The 20,814-nt window shown below is 42.8% G+C and overlaps 1 protein-coding gene across 2 annotated transcripts in view; it reads right to left on the bottom strand.

Moving 5' to 3' along the window:
* csmd3b (CUB and Sushi multiple domains 3b) overlaps positions 1 to 20,814 on the bottom strand; it is a 1,698,079-nt gene that overhangs the window by 151,167 nt on the left and 1,526,098 nt on the right. For both annotated transcript variants that reach the window (XM_078397138.1, XM_078397139.1), the window contains exons 42-43: positions 7,455 to 7,643; positions 3,863 to 4,040 (exon numbers count right to left, since the gene is read on the bottom strand). In XM_078397138.1, the coding sequence (XP_078253264.1) occupies positions 3,863 to 4,040; positions 7,455 to 7,643 (367 nt within the window). The remainder of the gene's footprint in view (positions 1 to 3,862; positions 4,041 to 7,454; positions 7,644 to 20,814) is intronic.

Raw genomic sequence — 20,814 nt, 5'->3', positions numbered from 1 at the left:
ACAATTTTCATTTATATATCACCTTTCAACATCACAAACATCCAGGGGGGGGTAATTCACAGGACTGTTATCGCGTGAACACTAAAGAAAAAAGAACTGAAGTGCTATTACGGTGGATAACCAAGTGTTTATTTAACAAGATGAGATTGACTGAACATCCTGGAGGAGAAAATAAGGTAAAGAGGCAGAGATAGAAGAAGAGGAAATGATCAGGCTGTGAGGAGGCGTTGATTATGTCAGATGCTTTCCCAAACAATGTGAACAATAGATGGAGCTGATTGGGAGTAAGGGGAGGAGGGGGGAAGGAGGCTTGTTTTTGTACTGGACGAGGTTGTATTGATAACTCTCTGCAATCTCTTGCAGTCTTGGGCAAAGCAGTTGCCATATGAAGCTGTGATGCATCCGGATAGAATAGGAAAATAACTGCAGATGCTGGTACAAATCGAAGGTATCACAAAACGCTGGAGTAACTCAGCAGGTCAGGCAGCATCTAGGAGAGAGGGATAGGAAAATATCTGCAGAAGCTGGTACTAATCGAAGGTGTCACAAAAAGCTGGAGTAACTCAGCAGGTCAGGCAGCATCTAGGAGAGACCCATCCGAAGAAGGGTCTCGACCCGAAACATCACCCATTCCCTCTCTCCTAGATGCTGCCTGACCTGCTGAGTTACTCCAGCTTTTTGTGATACCTTTTATCTGGATAGAATGCTTTTCAGAGAGCATCAGTAGGAATTGGAAAGGGTCATTGCAGACGTGTCTAATTTCCTAAGCCATCTAGAAAGTAGAGGTGACAGAATTCTTTCTTCAAGTCAAGTCAAGTCAATTTTATTTGTATAGCACATTTAAAAACAACCCATGTTGACTAAAGTGCTGTACATCAGTTCAGGTACTAAGAACGAGCATACAATGGCACACAAACATAACAGCACATACATAAACAGTTCACAGCGCCCCCTCAGAGAGCCTCAAACGCTAGGGAGTAGAAATAGGTTTTGAGCCTGGACTTAAAGGAGTGGATGGAGGGGGCAGTTTTGATGGGGAGAGGGATGCTGTTCCACAGCCTAGGAGCTGCAACCGCAAAAGCGCGGTCACCCCTGAGCTTAAGCCTAGACCGTGGGATAGTCAGTAGCCCCAAGTCGGCCGACCTGAGGGACCTGGAGATAGAGTGGTGGGTTAGAAGATTTTTGATATGGGGGGGGGGCAAGCCCGTTTAGGGCTTTATATGTGAATAGGAGGAGCTTGAAGTTGATTCTGTACCGTACTGGGAGCCAGTGGAGAGAGGCCAGAATCGGGGTGATGTGGTCCCTTTTACGGATACCCTTCAGGAGTCTCGCTGCGGCATTTTGGACCAATTGCAGGCGGGACAGGGATGATTGGCTGATCCCAGTGTATAGGGAGTTGCAGTAGTCTAGGCGGGAGGAAATGAATTCTTGGCCGTGATGGGACCAGGACAAACTGTTGTTGATATTTACACCTCGGAACCTGAAGCTCTTGACCTTCTCCACTGATACTAGGAAGGAACAAAACCATAGAACAATACAGCACAGGAACAGGCCCTATGATCAACAATGTCTGTGCCAAACATAATACCAATTAAAAGTTCCCAAACCACCTATCATTCAGAAAACCATAATGGACCATTCTCTTTATGGCATATCATTTCTTGATGTTTATGTATATGGTGGATCATTGTCCTAGAAACTACTTAAGGTGTTTAAAGGCCTGGCCGGCTAATCTAATGCATAAATTTTATTTTTTTAACTTTAGTATGATTTTTTGTGATATTAAACATTTTTTAAAATTGTAAATCTAGTTTATAAATGTTTTAGAGATGCCAATCACAAAAAAAATCATTTGCTTGTAGTCACATATGCAATTTTAGTAAATGTCATATCTTTCATCATGGAGTTATTTATTTGAAATATTAAATGCCTTTGTTAAATTAATAGTAATTTCTACCAAACAGGTTAGTACAATTAATATTGAAACTATTAATATTGAAATAATATTGCATGTTATTATTTCAAATTAAATATGATGAACCTTATTTCATTTCTGTCATTTTTTCTGTCATTTTCTGTCATTTTTTCTTTAAGAATGAGACACAACCACTACAAGGCCCCAAACTACATGCCTCTAATCACGGTCTTAATATTCTTTACTACTTTAAGATTCATCGATGCACAACACATCCACTCATCATTAATTTAGTTCACGATCAGTTCATTGAAATGTATATGCAAACGTTCTTTTAAAGGACCATTCCTATGTACTTTCTTCAAAGTCTGATATAGAAGTGTATAGCACTGAAAAATTAATGAACTGACACTCACATCAGTCTTCATGTGATCATCACTCAAATTTGATCTTTCCCAATTACACAATCATTTTCCTCATTAACAAATCATGTATAATATTTAGGCCTGTGCCATATTTATCATCTTCAATCCACAATAATAGTCATTTGAGTGGATTAACTTATTTTATTTTCCACGGCATCTCTGAGCATTTGATATTTTCAACCAGTTCTAGCCTTTGATTTATTCTCACCTCCCTTGCTGGACAACATTTGGTTGAAATATTTGGAATATCTGTCTTGAAGTATCAAATATCTCCATAATGCATAAACAGAGGAAGCATTTCTTATTTATCTCCTTTGTTTTTTCAAATTAGCTTCTGCAGAAAATCATACATTCAATTTCTTCAACTTGTACCAACAAAATCCTTCACTCACTCCATCACTTTGTTAATTTTTATGTTAATTATAATTCACCTGACTTTTTAAAAAAAAGTTCAAGAAATCTTACTTTTCTACCATATAATTGCTATGCCACAATCTCAAGTTAAGCTGAATATGGGACTTATGTTGGGGTGAAAATAAACTGTATTGTTTAAACAAAAATTTTATGCAATGGGATAAAAAGGTTACATTGCTAAGTCTGTTTTTACTTTATTAATCAATCCCAACTTTGTTGAATAAACTAATATTCCAGAGGCTTGCTACTTCTCGCAACTCTTTCCATTTCCTCATTTTCTCTAATATTACCCTTAACCTCTTTCATTAGCCATGGTTGGTTTACATTTTATTTTGTGCTTCTTACTCGCGAGAGGAATATGTCATTGTTGCAGCTCCTGCATTTGTTTCTTAAATGTTAGGCAATGCCCATCCACCAAAATGCCTTTCAATGAAGTTCCCCAATCCATCATAGTCAACGGACTCAAACTTTTTCAGTTTTCCTTTGTTTAGTTTTCAGGTCAATCTACTTCACCTTCCATCTTAATGAATTCTATCTTCACAAGGCACCGTATCATGATCATAAACTAATTTGTCATTTTAATTTTAATTTGCAGCATTCACTCTACTTTTCAGCAGTAATTTCAGACAATTATTGGCTTAACATTTTCAGGTTATTTTTTAATTCCCTTACTTGTCCCATTATCATAATCTTTCATCCTTGTCGCGATCCATTTCGTTAATTAAACTTTCCTGCCTTTTCCTTACTTTCCCTTTATTTTCTCCTTCTCCTTCCCTTGCCCTTCTCTCAGCGACTTAAAATGTGATTTACCTCTAACCTTTTCCAAGTTATGATTGATCTGAACCCTATTTCTTTCTTCACAGTTGCTGCCTGACATAATTTCAACAAAGTTGTGCTTGTTCACAATAGTCAATGATATCAATCAGACAGATATTTAGGGGAGGAACGTAAATTTTACAAACACCCGAGAAAGAGTCATCCTCCATCCTCGCTCACAGTGGACCATCTGAGAAATAAAGATCTTTCCGACAGAGGTACAGAGTTGTAACATATGGCTGTAATTTTACAACAGCCTCAATAAATCACCATGAGAAAAATATTGGCTTACCACACTGTAATGAAATCATATATAGGTTCAGTTTGCAAGACGGTAAAATTAATGTAGATTCCATGGCCAGGAGGGACTTTAACAATCCAAAAGCAGTCCTGAAAGTTTGGGTACTCATCAGGGTACCCAGGAGAATAGATGGTGCCATTTAGTGCAGTAATATTGCCTCCACAGAGAGCTTGAAAAGCAACAAAAACAATTAGTTAGACATGAATTTATTCACCCATTTTTATTTCAAATAATAACAGCTACAAAAATGTGCAAGATCAGATTGATGAAATTGTGATGTTTCTACTTGTAGTCCTTTTCCCTTGGGCATCTTTCTAAATTATGTTTTATAGATGTTCTCCCTCATAATACCAAAAGCGAAGTGACAGGGGTGTAATTACAATAAACGCGATTGCCTTAGAATTACCATATGCATGGTTTAATGGAGCTTTATCTATAAAAAAAAAACATAGATTGTGCATCTGAAAGAAGTGTTTAAAGTAATGCCTGGTTTGTGAAACAATTTTCTACTTATTTGGTCTCCAATTAAGAGCTTATGGACATGAAAGTAAATGGAAGAGATTTTGGTAAAGATTGCAGGAGAAACTATCCACAGAAAGCGCAACTGCCACTGTTACCTTTCCTCCTAGGCAAAGCAAGGATATAATTCCTCTGTTCTCACCATCATCCCACAAGCTGCCAGAAGAGGTAGTAGAGGCTGGGACTATCCCATCGTTTAAGAGACAGTTAGACAGGTGCATGGATAGGATAGGAGGGATATAGACCAAGCGCAGGCCAGTGGGACTAGTGTAGCTGGGACAATAGACAATAGACAATAGACAATAGGTGCAGGAGGAGGCCATTCGGCCCTTCGAGCCAGCACCGCCATTCAATGTGATCATGGCTGATCATTCTCAATCAGTACCCCGTTCCTGCCTTCTCCCCATACCCCCTGACTCCGCTATCCTTAAGAGCTCTATCTAGCTCTCTCTTGAATGCATTCAGAGAATTGGCCTCCACTGCCTTCTGAGGCAGAGAATTCCACAGATTCACAACTCTCTGACTGAAAAAGTTTTTCCTCATCTCAGTTCTAAATGGCCTACCCCTTATTCTTAAACTGTGGCCCCTTGTTCTGGACTCCCCCAACATTGGGAACATGTTTCCTGCCTCTAACGTGTCCAACCCCTTAATAATCTTATATGTTTCGATAAGATCTCCTCTCATCCTTCTAAATTCCAGTGTATACAAGCCTAGTCGCTCCAGTCTTTCAACATACGACAGTCCCGCCATTCCGGGAATTAACCTAGTAAACCTACGCTGCACGCCCTCAATAGCAAGAATATCCTTCCTCAAATTTGGAGACCAAAACTGCACACAATACTCCAGGTGTGGTCTCACTAGGGCCCTGTACAACTGCAGAAGGACCTCTTTGCTCCTATACTCAATTCCTCTTGTTATGACATTGTTGGACGGTGGGACCTTGTTGGACAGTGTGGGCAAGTTGGGCCGCAGAGCCTGTTTCCACGCTGATTCACCCTATACCACTGCTATCCATTTCATACGTGAGAGGAGCAGAATTAGGCCATTTAGGCCATCATGTCTTCCCTGCCATTCAATCATGGCTGATCTATCTTTCCATCCTACTCCAATTCCACTCGTAATTCCACTGGCAATCATCCATCGGTGATATTGGCTCAGTTCTTCTCTCTCCATTAGCCCAGTGAGACTTGCTGGACATATCTGGCAGTGATGCATTTCACACTTCTTTGTCACGAGTTTCTTTTTCCACGAGTGATAGTTGTACTCAATAACCAAAGGCTGTCGTCACTTTTTTGCTCTGTTTTTTTTCTCACCCACATGTTTAGACCGTAATGTTGTATCCTTATCGTTTTGATGTGTTTATGCTTTATTCTTAATTGTTAACTGTATGTTTGTGTTGTCATTTGTGAGCGGAGCACCAAGGCACATTCCTTGTATATGCACATACTTGGCCAATAAACTTATTCATTCATTCATACAGTCACTTGCTAACCATTGTCATTAACCCACTGACATACAACTAACACACGGCAACCCTGGCCTCACCCTTTCCCAGATACTCCCTTTGTCCTACCCAACACTCTCTGCAACTCAAAACTAACCTCTTTACTCTTATTCCAAGTTACGGAGGGGCCTATGATCTGGACCTTGTCTCTCTTGTTACAGATGCCACCAAACCTGCTGAATGTTTCCAACAGTTTTGTTAATTTCAGATTTCCCCAGTCTAAGTATTTTTGAGATCCAACGCAAAAGTTATGACGTCATGGAAACCAGTATGTACGCAAGAAATGTCAGAGGAGTGCAGAAAAGTTGTGGCACGAGGGAAAATTAACCTGACCTGATTTGGATACAAATAATTGGGAACCAGGTACAACCTCAAGATTATTTCTTTAGGTGTGCTTGAAACCAGGATCTTTTTTTAACAAAGCTTTCTTTTTTGAACTGATAGTGGAGGCCAGTTGTTAGTGCGCACCTAAACAAACACTGGAAGCCCATGGTAAGAAAATACCCATGTAAACTAGTTGGGTCTGCTGACTGGTTAGCCCGCAGCAAAAGCTTTTCACTCTACCTCGGTACACGTGACAATAAATTAAACTGACCCAAACCAGTTGTAATTTTAATATATATTTAGGTTTGTTAAGAGCTGAGTTGGTATTTTGATCTGTTTTAAATACTTAATATTAAAGTAGAAAAGTTGCTTCAATGAAAAACACTAGTTGCCTGTTATGGATTAATCCTTTAATTATAAATTAAAGGCGAATCCATAGAAGTTCTATAAGTAGACCAACAGCAAAATGTTAACTGGGTGAGAGTAGGTGCTCTTAAGGACCAATGAGATTGGCTATGTATGGAACCATGGGAGATGAGCTTGGCCTTAAATGAATACTTCTCGTGTGTATTTACCAAGAAAGTCATGGAAACTAATGAGTTTCGGGAAGAGAATAGTGATCTCCTGAAACATGTTGGCATTGAATAAAAAATCTGACAAAATAAAATTGGCATACAGCCTCAATACTAACAAATAATTGGGAACCAGGTATAACCTCAAGATTATTTCTTTAGGTGTGCTTGAAACCAGGATCTTCTTTTAACAAGGCTTTCTTTTTTGAACTGATAGCTGAGGCCAGTTGTTAGTGCGCACCTAAACAAACACTGGAAGCACTGTGTCAACAGTTAGCTTCTTAGATACAATGCTCAACGTGGCTTTGCTTCCAAAATCGAATCAGTGGTGGATCTCAATAATGGGTAACATTAAAATTACAATTAAAACACAAAGTACTTGTGCGAAAACTCCAGGATAAGCGCTCAAATAAGAAAAACAAACCCAAAGTCAAAGTATTATCTGGCTATCTAATGAAACATACCAACTTACAATAAATAACTCACTGTATGCAAAAAAAAAAACGCTACTTCTTTAAAAAAACTAATCCTGCAGATGCAAGTAAATAATTGGGGTTATCAAGTGGAGAAAGTATACAAGTATATGAGTAAAATAACAACACAAACATATACACACCGCACACTTGTAGCAAAAGCGTGGAGCTTAGATTTGTGTATTACATACCTTCGCATCTTGGCATTGGATGGTTCCAGTTACGACTTATTCCATGAAGGCAAGTGAGTGCTGGTTCGCCAATTAATGTGTAGCCAAGGAGACAGTCAAACAATATGGTTCGTCCCACTGATAAATCATATCCAATAACAAAACCATTTCGAAATGGACGGGGGTCAGGACAACTTTGAAGCTGATAAGCTGCAAAAATGAACATCTCAAATTAGACTTCAGAACCAGTAGTTCAACAAATATATATGTTTAAAAGTGGAGACATTTTTAAGTAAACAGATAAGATAGTGAAAATTCTTTTAACCTCCAGCCATATATCTAATTTCTTATTTATTCCTGACCATTATTGTTGACATATTCTCTTTGTTGAAGTTTAATACAATCTACTTTCCCTCATGGTGCATTTGGGACGACATCAATAATTATAATATAAGAAAATAACTGCAGATCGAAGGTATTTATTCACAAAAATGCTGGAGTAACTCAGCAGGTCAGGCAGCATCTCAGGACAGAAGGAATGGGTGATGTTTCGGGTCGAGAACCTTCTTCAGACTGATGTCAGGGGGGCGGGACAAAGGAAGGATATATGTGGAGACAGGAAGATAGAGGGAGATCTGGGAAGGAGGAGGGGAAGAGAGGGACAGAGGAACTATCTAAAGTTGGAGAAATCGATGTTCATACCACTGCAAGCTGCCCAGGCGAAATATGAGGTGCTGTTCCTCCAATTTCCGGTGGGCCTCACTATGGCACTGGAGGAGGCCCATGACAGAAAGGTCAGACAGGGAATGGGAGGGGGAGTTGAAGTGCTCAGCCACCGGGAGATCAGTTTGGTCAATGCTGATGTTGAGCAATGCGGACCGAGCGCAGGTGTTGAGTAATGCGGACCGAGCATACTCAATAATTATAATTATCTTGAGTAGAAACGAACTACAGAACTGAAGATAGACACAAAGTGCTGGAGTAACTCAGCGGGTTAGGCAGTATCTCTGGAGAAAAAGGATGGGTGACATATTGGGTTGGGCCCCATCTTCAGACCTTTTCTTGTTAGTTGACCAAACAAAAACCTTTGCTTACTAAAATCACGCAGAATTAGAAAAATTATTGCACTGAAGGCATTTAGTTTCATTCAAATAACTTAATCAGAAATCAGCAGTATGTTCATGTGTGAATTGAAGCAAAATGGGTTCTATGTTACCCAGTGACTGCATTAATGTTAATTTGATGTGAACATTATTAGTTTAGTTTATTATTGTCATACTGACATACAGTGAAAAGCTTTTGCTTGTGTACTATCCAGTCCAATAAAAATTTAAAATAAATAAGTATATATATATATATATATATATATATACATGGATATAATCAAGCCAAACACAGTGTACAGATGAAGGATAAAGAGTACAACATTTAGTGCACAGATATAAAATTGAAATCTGACAAAGCCCGATTAAAGATTTTCAAAAGGTCTCCAATGAGGTAGATCAAATCGAAGGGAGGAAATAAGAGGAAACATTTCAAAGATTCATGCAACTGGTGGTTTATGATGTGGTACAATAAAAAATATGTAGAAATTTAGCCACGTTTTCCAATAACAAAACCAGGTGTGATGCATGCACCAGATATCACCAAGTTTATTTACAAAAACCAAATGGAGATTTGATAGTCCTTATTCACAAAATGCTGGAGTAACTCAGCAGGTCAGGCAGCATCTCAGGAGAGAAGGAATGGGTGACGTTTCGGGTCGAGACCCTTCTTCAGGCCCTTCTTTGATAGTCCTTGTGCATCATGAATTGATCTTTGGCAGTATTCCAATAAATATTGCAACCATGACCCTGCCCTGTGTGGGTCATGGTCATTTCTGTGCCAATATAGCAAAATGTTCCACTCAAAGGTGTGTTAAGTCTTAATGAAAGGAAAGAGCTGACACGAATGTGCTGCTAAAAATCAATATCAACATTTTTTTAGCCGTCTGATAGATATCTTCAATTTAGCCTCACAGTGGCTTGGAGTAATCTCATATTTGATACACAGTCCAAGTGTTCAGGGCACTCAGAAGACAGATTATCAACTCCACTCTTGAATCACCCTTTTGCAGCAGTCTCCGACTTTTATTTTCACCATTTTGTAAACTTTGCAATATGACCTTATGCATTAATTATAGTCACAAAGTACTTTTTTTTTAAAATTTCACAGACAAGAGAGGAAGGCCAGATTTAATATGTATTTGTTCTGGCCGAACCACCTTGCTTGATGATAAAGGCAAATTGGAAAATCAGCCATAAATCCAGAGAACCATTTCTCCCCAATCATCAAAAAATTAATCACCGAAAGGTAAAGTGAGGTATGACATATAGGACCAGAGGTCACAGCCTCAGAATTAAAGGGTGCTCTTTTGGAAAGGAAGTGAGGAGGAACTTCTTTAGTCAGAGGGTAGTTAATCTGTGGAACTCATTGCCAAAGAGGGCTGTGGAGGCCAAGTCAGTGGATATATTTAAGTCAGAGATAGACAAATTATTAATTAGAACAGGTGTCAAGGGCTGTAGGGAGAAGGCAGGAACATGGGATTTGGAGGCAGAGATTCCACCATGATTGAATGGCGAAGTGGACTCGGGCCGAATGCACTGATCAGTGCAACCCCTTCGATCCTGGTACAGCATTATGCACTTAAGTCGTGTTGCCAAATGAATTTAATATGAAACACCAGTGACATGCTATAACAAGGCTGCGTTTATCTGAACTGCTCTGGTGGAGCCTCACGGTATTTGGCAATGTGGGTTCTGTGAAATGCTGCAAGTTACAGATTCCCACTCCCATGCTGTTGTCTGGAGTCTCCTGCATTCCAAGAACAGCCAGTTGAGCAGCAGCAGAGGAAGAGAGAAATCAATGGTCACCAACCCTTACCTCTCAGGCTATCTGTGGAAACCTCAGCCACAAGTGATAAAATAATAGCCGCAACACAAATTCCCCACTTGCCAAAGTTCCACACTAAACCTTGGGTCCACTTTGGATGTCCAGTTTAAGAATAAGGGGTAGGCCATTTAGAACTGAGACGAGGAAAACCTTTTTCAGTCAGAGAGTTGTGAATCTGTGGAATTCTCTGCCTCAGAAGGCAGTGGAGGCCAATTCTCTGAATGCTTTCAAGAGAGAGCTAGATAGAGCTCTTAAGGATAGCGGAGTCAGCGGGTATGGGGAGAAGGCAGGAACGGGGTACTGATTGAGAATGATCAGCCATGATCACATTGAATGGCGGTGCTGGCTCGAAGGGCCGAATAGCCTCCTCCTGCTTCTGTTGTCTATTGTCTATTGTCTATTGTCTATGCAAACACAAAATCAAGCAGCCAATTTTATTAGATGCTAATTTAGTGTTCCATACTAAACTCAACTTGACTACGCAACAATAGAACCTTCTTACAATATTTCTAGAAAGCAGAGGAAAGGTATTGTTATTATTGGTCTGTTTTTGTGTCAAGATACAGTGCAAAACCTAGATGTTATCCAGTCACATCATACTATACAGGTGAACAATCAAGCCATGCACAAGTCAAGTCAAGTCAAGTCAATTTTATTTGTATAGCACATTTAAAAACAACCCACGTTGACCAAAGTGCTGTACATCTGATTAGGTTCCAATGGAAAAAAAATGAAACATACAGTAGCACGCAAACAGTTCACAGCGCCTCCTCAATGAGCCTCAAACGCTAGGGAGTAGAAATAGGTTTTGAGCCTGGACTTAAAGGAGCCGATGGAGGGGGCAGTTCTGATGGGGAGAGGGATGCTGTTCCACAGTCTAGGAGCTGCAACCGCAAAAGCGCGGTCACCCCTGAGCTTAAGCCTAGACCGCGGGATAGTGAGTAGCCCCAAGTCGGCCGACCTGAGGGACCTGGAGTTAGAGAGGGGGGTTAGAAGATTTTTGATGTGGGGGGGGGGAGTGTCCATTTAGGGCTTTATACGTGAATAGGAGGAGCTTGAAGTTGATTCTGTACCGTACAGGGAGCCAGTGGAGAGAGGCCAGAATCGGGGTGATGTGGTCCCTTTTACGGGTACCCGTCAGGAGTCTCGCTGCGGCGTTTTGGACCAGTTGCAGGCGGGACAGGGAAGATTGGCTGATCCCAGTGTATAGGGAGTTGCAGTAGTCTAGGCGGGAGGAAATGAAAGCGTGAATGATTTTTTCTGTGTCGTCGAATTGGAGGAAAGGTTTGATTTTGGCTATGGTACGAAGTTGGAAGAAGCTGGCTTTTACCACAGCGTTGACTTGCTTATCAAATTTTAATGCAGAGTCAAATATCATGCCGAGGTTTTTGACATGCGGTTTGACTAGGCAGGATAGACTTCCAAGACTGCCTGTTATCAATTTGATGGAGTCGGGGGGGCCGAATAGGATGACCTCAGTAAAACAGGTGGTGCAAACAGAAAACATTTAAAGTGCAGAATATAGTAAACTTTACAGATACAGCATAGAAACAGGCCCTTCAGCGCACCGAGTCCGTGCCGACCAACGATCACCCCACACACTAACACTAACGCTGGATGGCAGAAGGCAAAGAGTGGCAATAAAGGGGGCTGTTTCAGGTTGGCTGCCAGTGACTAGCGGAGTTCCGCAGAGCTCGGTGCTGGGGCCGCTACTCTTCACGTTGTATATCAATGATTTGGACGAGGGGATTGAAGGCTTTGTGGCCAAGCTTGCGCCTGATATGAGAATAGGTGGAGGGGCAGGTAGTGCAGAGAAAGCAGGCACTCTATAGAAGGACTTGGACAGGTTGGGAGAGTGGGCAGAGGAGGGGCAGATGGAATAGAGTGTAGCAGAGTGTGGAGTCATGCATTTTGGAAGTAGGAGTAAAGGCATAGATTATTTTCGAAATGGGGAGAGAATCCAGAAATCAGAGGTGCAAAGGGACTTGGGAGTGCTGATGCAGGATTCTCAAGAGGTTAATCTGCTATTTGAATCGGTAGTAAAGAAAGCGAACTCAATGCCAGCATTTATTTCGAGAGGGCTTGTTTTCAAAAACAGGGATGTAATGCTGAGGGTCTATTAGGGACTGGTAAGGCCACATTTGGAATATTGTGAGCAATTTTGGACACCATATCTGAGGAAGGATGTGCTGGCTCTGGAGAGGGTCCAGAGGAGGTTCAGTCATCTGATGAGAGTGGGAAAGAAGCTGTTCCTGAACCTCGAGGTACATTCCTCTCTATCTTCTCCCGTAGGGGAGAGGGGAGAAGAGGAAATGACTGGGGTGTAATTAGTCTTTGATTACGTCAGCTGCTCTCTGAAGGCAGCGTGAAGTACAGATAGAGTCAATGAGTAGATAGGCTGATTATATGATGGGCTGGCCTACATCCTAACATACCGCATCTCTAGTGTGGTATCTCAGCCGCACAGCAGCAGATAGGAGAGCCCCTCAACGGGTCATCTCCAGAGCACAGACGATGACTGGGATACAGCTCCCAGCCCTGGAGGACATATACAACGCACGCTGCCTCAGGAAAGCCGCCAGCATCTGTAAAGACCCCACACACCCGTGCCACCGTCTGTTTGAACTCCTTCCATCTGGCAGACGTTATAAGGCCTTCTACGCCCGCACCTCCAGACTGTGAAATAGCTTTTTCCCATGAGCTATAACTGCACTGAATCAGTCTGCTAATACCTGTTTGTACTTTTACCTTATTTTTAATTTTTATTTTTACCTTATTTATTTATTTTTACAGCATCGATACAGAGGTTGCAATCTTAATCTCGTTGTTCTTGTACAATGACAATAAAGGTATTTCATATTTCATTTCATATTTCAGAAATTTCATCCACAGCTCTCTAATGTCTTGTCGTCTTGGGCAGAGCTGTTGCCAAACTAAACCGTATTGCATCATGATAGGATGTTTTCTATGGGACATCTGTAGAAGTTGGTAAATCACTGGAGACTTGCCAAACTTCCTCAGTCTACCGAGGAAATAGAGGTGTTATGTGATTTCTTGCGCATACTTTCAATGCAGTTGGTTTAGGATATGGTGTTTGTGATATTTATGCCTATGAACGTAAAGCGTTCGACCATCAATGTTGCAGATGGAATGAGTACACCACCTCGTTTCCTGAAGTCAACAATTAACTCCTTAGTCTTACTGACATTGAGGGACTGGTTCTTGTCGTGACACAATGTTACCAATCTCTTTATCTTCTTCCTGCACTCTCTCTCATCATTATTTAAAATCCAGCCCACTATAAAAGTGTCATCTGTAAACTTGTAAATGGATTTAGAGCAGAATTTGGGAGGGAGGGAATGAGGGAGGGAGAGAAGGAGGGTACGAGGGAAGGAGGGAGGGAAGGGAAGGGAGGGAGGGAAGGGAAGGGAGGGAAGGAAGGTAAGGGAGGGAACGAGGGAACGAACGAGGGAACGAACGAGGGAACGAACGAGGGAACGAACGAGGGAACGAACGAGGGAACGAACGAGGGAACGAACGAGGGAGGGAGGGAGGGAGGGAACGAACGAGGGAACGAACGAGGGAACGAACGAGGGAGGGAGGGAGGGAGGGAGGGAGGGAACGAACGAGGGAACGAACGAGGGAACGAACGAGGGAGGGAGGGAGGGAGGGAGGGAGGGAGGGAGGGAGGGAGGGAGGGAGGGAGGGAGGGAGGGAGGGAGAGAGAGAGAGAGATTCAAATCATTCAGTTGTGGGACAGATTGGCAAGGACTCAGGAAGCAATATGTACTTATGGACATTGTAGAGGAAATAAATGGTGCAAGGTCAGAGTAGGCAGTTGGAGGTGTGGGGCAGATTTGATCATGGAGGACTTTGGTTTCAGATATCAAGTGTAAGATGGAGTAGGGGGTGATGCAGGAAAGTGGCAATGAGAAAAATGATGAGGTCTTATTGAATGGCGGTAATGATCACAAGGGGGTGAATGTTCCACTTCTGCTTATATTTCTAATATTCCTACATTGGCATAGGGACCAGGAAAAATAATTAAGATTAGGTTCATGAACCCAGAAACTGGGGTTCAAGGAGATGATAAGCTCAGAAGCAGCAATTGTTTTTCAGGAGTGCTATGTAAATGCATGCGTTGTTTCCGAGACACCAGTAGCAGTATCTACCTTACACTTACACAATCAGAAACGCCATGTTTTTGGAAGAGCTTCACAGAATGGTTACAGAGTGGAGGAGGCCATTCACCACTTCATTTTAGTTTTGGTTCTATTGTTATTCTACTTGCATTCCTTCTTCCTGTTGTTCACAATAAAGCCAATGGGAAAAATGTCTCCCCATCCACCCTGCCCACAACCACTGCCCAGATCCCCTGCAAACCTTATCTGTCTCAAGAATAACTTCCAATTGCATCAACATACACTTCCAGTTTATCCATGTAGCTGATTTTATTTTGTACTTGGAATCATATTTGTAAACCTCATTTGCAGCATTTCCAAAACCTTTACATCTTTCCTAGATAGGCAATATAAAAGATGTTGACAAATGCTGTGATAGATAACACAAGTACATAGCACTGCGTGATTATAAAGAGTCTTGACATGTCAATGTTGTTTCAGAATATAAGCCATACAACAACTCCGAAGCTTGCTTTTAGAGCTTCAAATGCAGCAGAGGCATACATGAATCATTGAGCTTCCAACAAATCTCAATTTCCACTGAGGTCTCTGCCGAGCACTCTTACAACACAGTCAACCTCACATTAATCATCATCATTTTTAGTCGGGACCAGTTACTTTTGCAGTCTTCATCTGTCATCGTCAACAATGATCCAAATGCAATCTTTCCTTACATATATATATCAAGTATATAAAGTCTAGAGCTGTTAAAAGCGATGGTGATCACAATCGAGCATGTTTTTATGAAATCACCATGGATGTTTATCTATATACTAAAATTCTCGTTTGTTTGTCTGTTTGTTCCTGAACTACAGCCAAAACGGTACACGATAGCGCAACAATTTTAGGCCCATCTTACTCACCGTCGTTCCTTTGGTGCTAATGGAAGAAGTTTCATTGAAATTGGTGTGATATTTTAAAAGTTATTCACATTTTAAAGTTTAAATCTATCTCCTAGTGAGGGAGGGAGGGGGAGGGAGGGAGGGAAGATAAGGGGGGGTTGAAGGGGATGGAGTGGGGGAAGGGGGAGGGGAGGGGGAGAAGGGGAGGGTGAGGGGGAGAGGGGAGGGGGGAGAGGGTGAAGGGGAGGGGGAGGGGAGAGGGGAGAGAGGGGGAGGGGGAGGGGAGAGAGGGGGCAGAGGGGGTAGAGGGGGAGGGGAGAGGGGGGGGAGAGGGGGAGGGGGGGAGAGGGGGAGAGGGGGAGAGGGGGAGAGGGGGAGAGGGGGAGAGGGGGAGAGGGGGAGAGGGGGAGAGGGGGAGAGGGGGAGAGGGGGAGAGGGGGAGAGGGGGAGAGGGGGAGAGGGGGAGAGGGGGAGAGAGAGGGGGAGAGGGGGAGAGGGGAGAGGGGAGAGGAGGATAGCGGGGAGGGGGGAGAGGGGGAGGAGAGGGTGCTGTACCAAAGCAGGAGAGGTTTGGGCCCAACAGGTCCATTTGGTCTAGTATATATTAAATGTAGGAAATGAACTTTTAAATAACCTCTGCACAACAGCTTGGTGACGCGCCTCACTTTTTAATAATTAAAAAATTAAATTAAAGCTTTAATTGCTCTTCTAAAATGTCAATTGGTTTGATAGGGTGACTTAGTTAAGCTGAAGTGGTTTTTAATTTTTATCATGGTCTTCATTTTCCGACCAGATCTGTTCTGTATTTCTATTACTGATATGCCAGCTCAGGTTGTACATCAGGTAATCCAACAGGTCGATAATATTACTTTTCTGGGACATTCGTAAAATGTTCCTTTGTACCGTGCATTCCTTCCTTTTATGTATTAAATGTACGATGCATTTTATCTTTAGTTCAGGGTCACATTGCTTCTGACTGCACTGTTCCATCATATTTCCTTCCGCAGATGTCATCTCAGAGATGATCTCTCTGGGCTCGTGCTGCTGGATTGTTAGTGTGGTTGAACTTCGCAGCTCAACATATTTGAGAAGAAGGAAAACCACCAGGTAGCATTGGAAAGCACGCATCAGGACAGGACGTGCAATGAGCCCACATCCAATGTACAGTGCCTACTAACAAATCACTGCAACCTCAAAAAATATGATTTCAACAAACAAATCAGCACCCAACTTCATTATTGCCACAGAGTCAACGACGCTGTGTTGTTAGTGCAAGCTCAAGTTAGCCATCCATGATTAAATCCACATGCATCTCCTACAAAAGAGGTGCAATAGGATTGCATTTGGCGATATAATTCAAATCACAGAGGCTTGTCATTGCTGAATCGCACAAATGAACATGAGGGACGAAGGACACAAACATTTTCTTAGAGGATACTGTTCATGAGATGGAGAAGGAGGAAAGGAATCCCACAATCTTTTCTGATTTGCAAGTTGCAGATGATGCCAACATGCCCATCTTTGTTGCTTCCAGTCCCTGACAGTGGCCCATTTGTTGAGCTTTTCTCTTTCCAGCAGTTCCCAATGAGACAGACATCGACGGCCTAGCGGTGAGACCATAATGACAAAGGCACCTTGCTACTCAACTTGAAGCTTGTGTCACCAGCTCAAACATTGAAACTTTGTGTAATCTTGAGACCAGGTTGGAGACATTGAAGTGTGTCACCAGAGACACGTGGCCTGCAATCAGGACAGGGGGAACGGCTGCCCACATTCCAACTGTCTGCAGAGCAAAAGCATGCGGATTCCATCGCAGAGGACTGCAATGATGACAGGGGATTTCAGTGAAGATACTGATTGGAATGCACAATGAAACTCTTGGTGCATTGGAAGGGATATACGTGTGAAATGCTATAGGAACCCTGTTTAACCTTGCACGTTGCTTTGTGCAGTATTTGGAGCCAATTACTCCAGTGTAGGTATCATAGCAAATTCCACCTGAAAATCCAACCATCGTGCAGAGGCTGAATCATGAAGTCCTTACTTCCACTGCAGGACCAGCAAAGCTGCTAAGGAGCTAAATTATCCAGTGAAAGTTCAGGCTTCCACGTGGAAGTTTTGATTGCTACCCAGTATGGGTCTCTGTAAGAGTGCTCAAAGATATTTGAAGCTGCCCCAGTGATATTTCCAACACAAATTGGAAGGCTTGTTGATGTGGCAGTGGAAAAGGCAGGGAGACACGATGGAAGAGAAATCTACACAGAGAAACCACAGGGGGAAATGGGGAAAATTACCCAAATGAACGAGGAAACGACAAGATGGGAAAAATGTGAGGACTTCCACTTTGACAGAAACAAATGTGACCATCTGCACCAGCAGAAAGCCTGAAGTTCTGGCAAATCATTGGGTTCTTCTTGCCTGCAGCTCACTGCCAAAAATAGAGGGGTCGAGCTTGGCAATTATGGAGTAGAGCACCTTTGTAACTTCCTTGAAGCACTAGGGTGCTACCATAATAGGGTGCTACCTACTGTGCGACTGGGAGGCACAACATGAATTTCCACCATCACAATTAATACAACAGGCAACATAATTCTGGCCTGTATGGTGGCTGAAATATATCATTTACTAGACCAAGTGGACACGTTGGGCCCAACCTCTCCTGCATTGGTGCAGCACCCTCTCCCCCCCACTCACCCCCCTCCTTCTCCCCCCTCTCCCCCCCTTCCCCCATCCCTCCCTTCCCTCCTCCTCTCCCCCCTCCCCCTCCCTCTCTCCCGAAGGAGATAGATTTAAACTTTAAAATGTGAATAAATTAAAAAATATAACGCCAATTTCAATGAAACTTCTTCCATTAGCACCAAAGGGACGGCGGTGAGTAATGTGGGCCTAAAATTGTTGCGTTATCATGTACCGTTTTGGCTGTAGTTCAGGAACAAACAAACGGGAGTTTTAGTATATAGATGTCAGCAATTTCACAAATAACAATGAACATTACTGGGGTTGAATATTAAAGACTGACTTCCTGGTAATACTTTGGGGGTCATTCAATGGCACAGTAGGATGGCTCAACTGGTAGAGCTACTGCCCACATGGTCAGAGACCTGGGTTTAATACTGATCTACACACTGCTGTCTGTGAAGAGTTTGCATGTTCTCCGTGTGACCTTGTGGGTTTCCTACGGGTGCTCTGGTTTCCTTCCACATCCCAAAGACATGCAAATTTGTAGGTTAATTGGCCTCTGTAAATTGCTCCTAATGTGCAGGCTATGGATGAGAAAGTGGGATTACATAGAACTACAGTGAATCGATGGTGCTTGTGGACTCGGAGCCTGTTTCCATGCTGTTCTTTAAATTCAACTAAACTAAAGAGGTTTTAGTTTTAGTATTGGAGATACAGCGCGGAAACAGGCCCTTTCGGCCACCCGGTCCGCGCCAACCAATAATCCCCGCACATTAACACTATCCTACAAACACTAGGGATAATAGACAATAGGTGCAGGAGGAGGCCATCCGGCCCTTCGAGCCAGCACCACCATTCAATGTGATCATGGCTGATCATTCTCAATCAGTACCTCGTTCCTGCCTTCTCCCCATAACCCCTGACTCCGCTACCCTTAAGAGCTCTATCTAGCTCTCTCTTGAATGCATTCAGAGAATTGGCCTCCACTGCCTTCTGAGGCAGAGAATTCCAAAGATTTACAACTCTCTGACTAAAAAAGTTTTTCCTCATCTCCGTTCTAAATGGCCTACCCCTTATTCTTAAACTGTGGCCCCTGGTTCTGGACTACCCCAACATTGGGAACATGTTTCCTGCCTCTAACGTGTCCAACCCCTTAATAATCTTATATGTTTCTATAAGATCCCCCTCTCATCCTTCTAAATTCCAGTGTATACAAGCCTAGTCGCTCCAGTCTTTCAACATACGACAGTCCCGCCATTCCGGGAATTAACCTGGTAAGCCTACGCTGCATGCCCTCAATAGCAAGAATATCCTTTCTCAAATTTGGAGACCAAAACTGCACACAGTACTCCAGGTGCGGCTTCACTAGGGCCCTGTACAACTTTTCTTTTAACATTTTTCTTTTAACATTTTTCTTTTAACATTTACCAAGCCAATTAACCTACATACCTGTACGTCTTTGGAGCGTGGGAGGAAACCGAAGATCTCGTAGAAAACCCACGCAGGTCACGGGGAGAACGTACAAACTCCGTACAGACGGCGCCCGTAGTCAGGATGGAACCCGGGTCCCCGGCACTGCATTCGCTGTAAGGCAGCAACTCTACCGCTGCGCCACCGTGCCGCACTCAAAGAATAATGGACATTACTGGAGTTGAATATTAGAGACCGACTTCCTGGTGATACTTTGGAAGGGGGCACTGAATGGGGGTCCACCTGGTAAGAGCTCTGTTCTATGCTCTATTCTAACAGGTGGTTTTGCTGATCCATTCCCCATGTTTGCATTAAGCTGCAGAGCAAAGGGAACAAGCAGGTAAGGGCCTGGCACTGGGAGCAATTAGACTTTAGATGAAGTTTAGAGGTCAAGGCATAGTTATAACTACTTCTGCACCACTCCCAGCATTTCATGGAGATCAGAAACTGCAACAAATTCTTCAAAGACAAACAACAATGCTCTGACTCTCAGTCTGAAGAAGGGTCTCGACCCGAAATGTCACCTATTCATTTTCTCCAGAGATGCTGCCTGGCCCGCTGAGTTACTCCAGCTTTTTGTGTCTAACTTCTCCACAACTAACTGTCCTTCAAATTAAATAGCAAAATTCAAGTAATTAATTACCCCTTTGGATAGTAAAGATGTTAGGTGGTTTAAATCTTTCTGCTTCCAACCCCTGGCTTTAGTTTGTTTAGTTTTTTTAGTTTTAGGGATACAGTGCGGAAACAGGCCCTTCGGCCCTCTGTGTCCGTGTCGACCAGCGGTCATTCCAAACACTAACACTACCCTAAACACTAAGGACAATTTGTAATTTACAGAAACCAATTAACCTTCGAACTACGTCTTTGGAGTGTGGGAGGAAACTGAAGATTTCGTAGTAAACCCACGCGGTCACGGGGAGAACGTGCAAACTCCGTACAGACAGCACCCGTAGTCGGGATCGAACCCAGGTCTCCGGCGCTACAAGGGCTGTAAGGCAGAAACTCTGCCGCTGCCCACAGCTCGGTTTTTCTGGGAGTTGTGCTGCTGGGGGCCAGTTTGGCAGAGCCAGCTTCAAATTATCACTGTGCATTGATCAACTTCATGAGCTGTCTGCTTAGCATGCTGGTAAACTTGGGAGAGAGTCACACATAATCCCTAAGTGCATGGCAGTACAAGTTGCGTCAAAACATTTGTACACACGCATAAACATGAGCCCCACTGGTAGTAGCAGCATGTAAATAATTCAATGATTTAGTTTGAATCAAAGCCCAATAAAC

Source organism: Rhinoraja longicauda, chromosome 4 (genome assembly GCF_053455715.1).
Source record: "Rhinoraja longicauda isolate Sanriku21f chromosome 4, sRhiLon1.1, whole genome shotgun sequence".
Lineage (NCBI taxonomy): Eukaryota > Metazoa > Chordata > Chondrichthyes > Rajiformes > Arhynchobatidae > Rhinoraja > Rhinoraja longicauda.
This window is presented reverse-complemented; position numbering and strand designations above follow the sequence as displayed.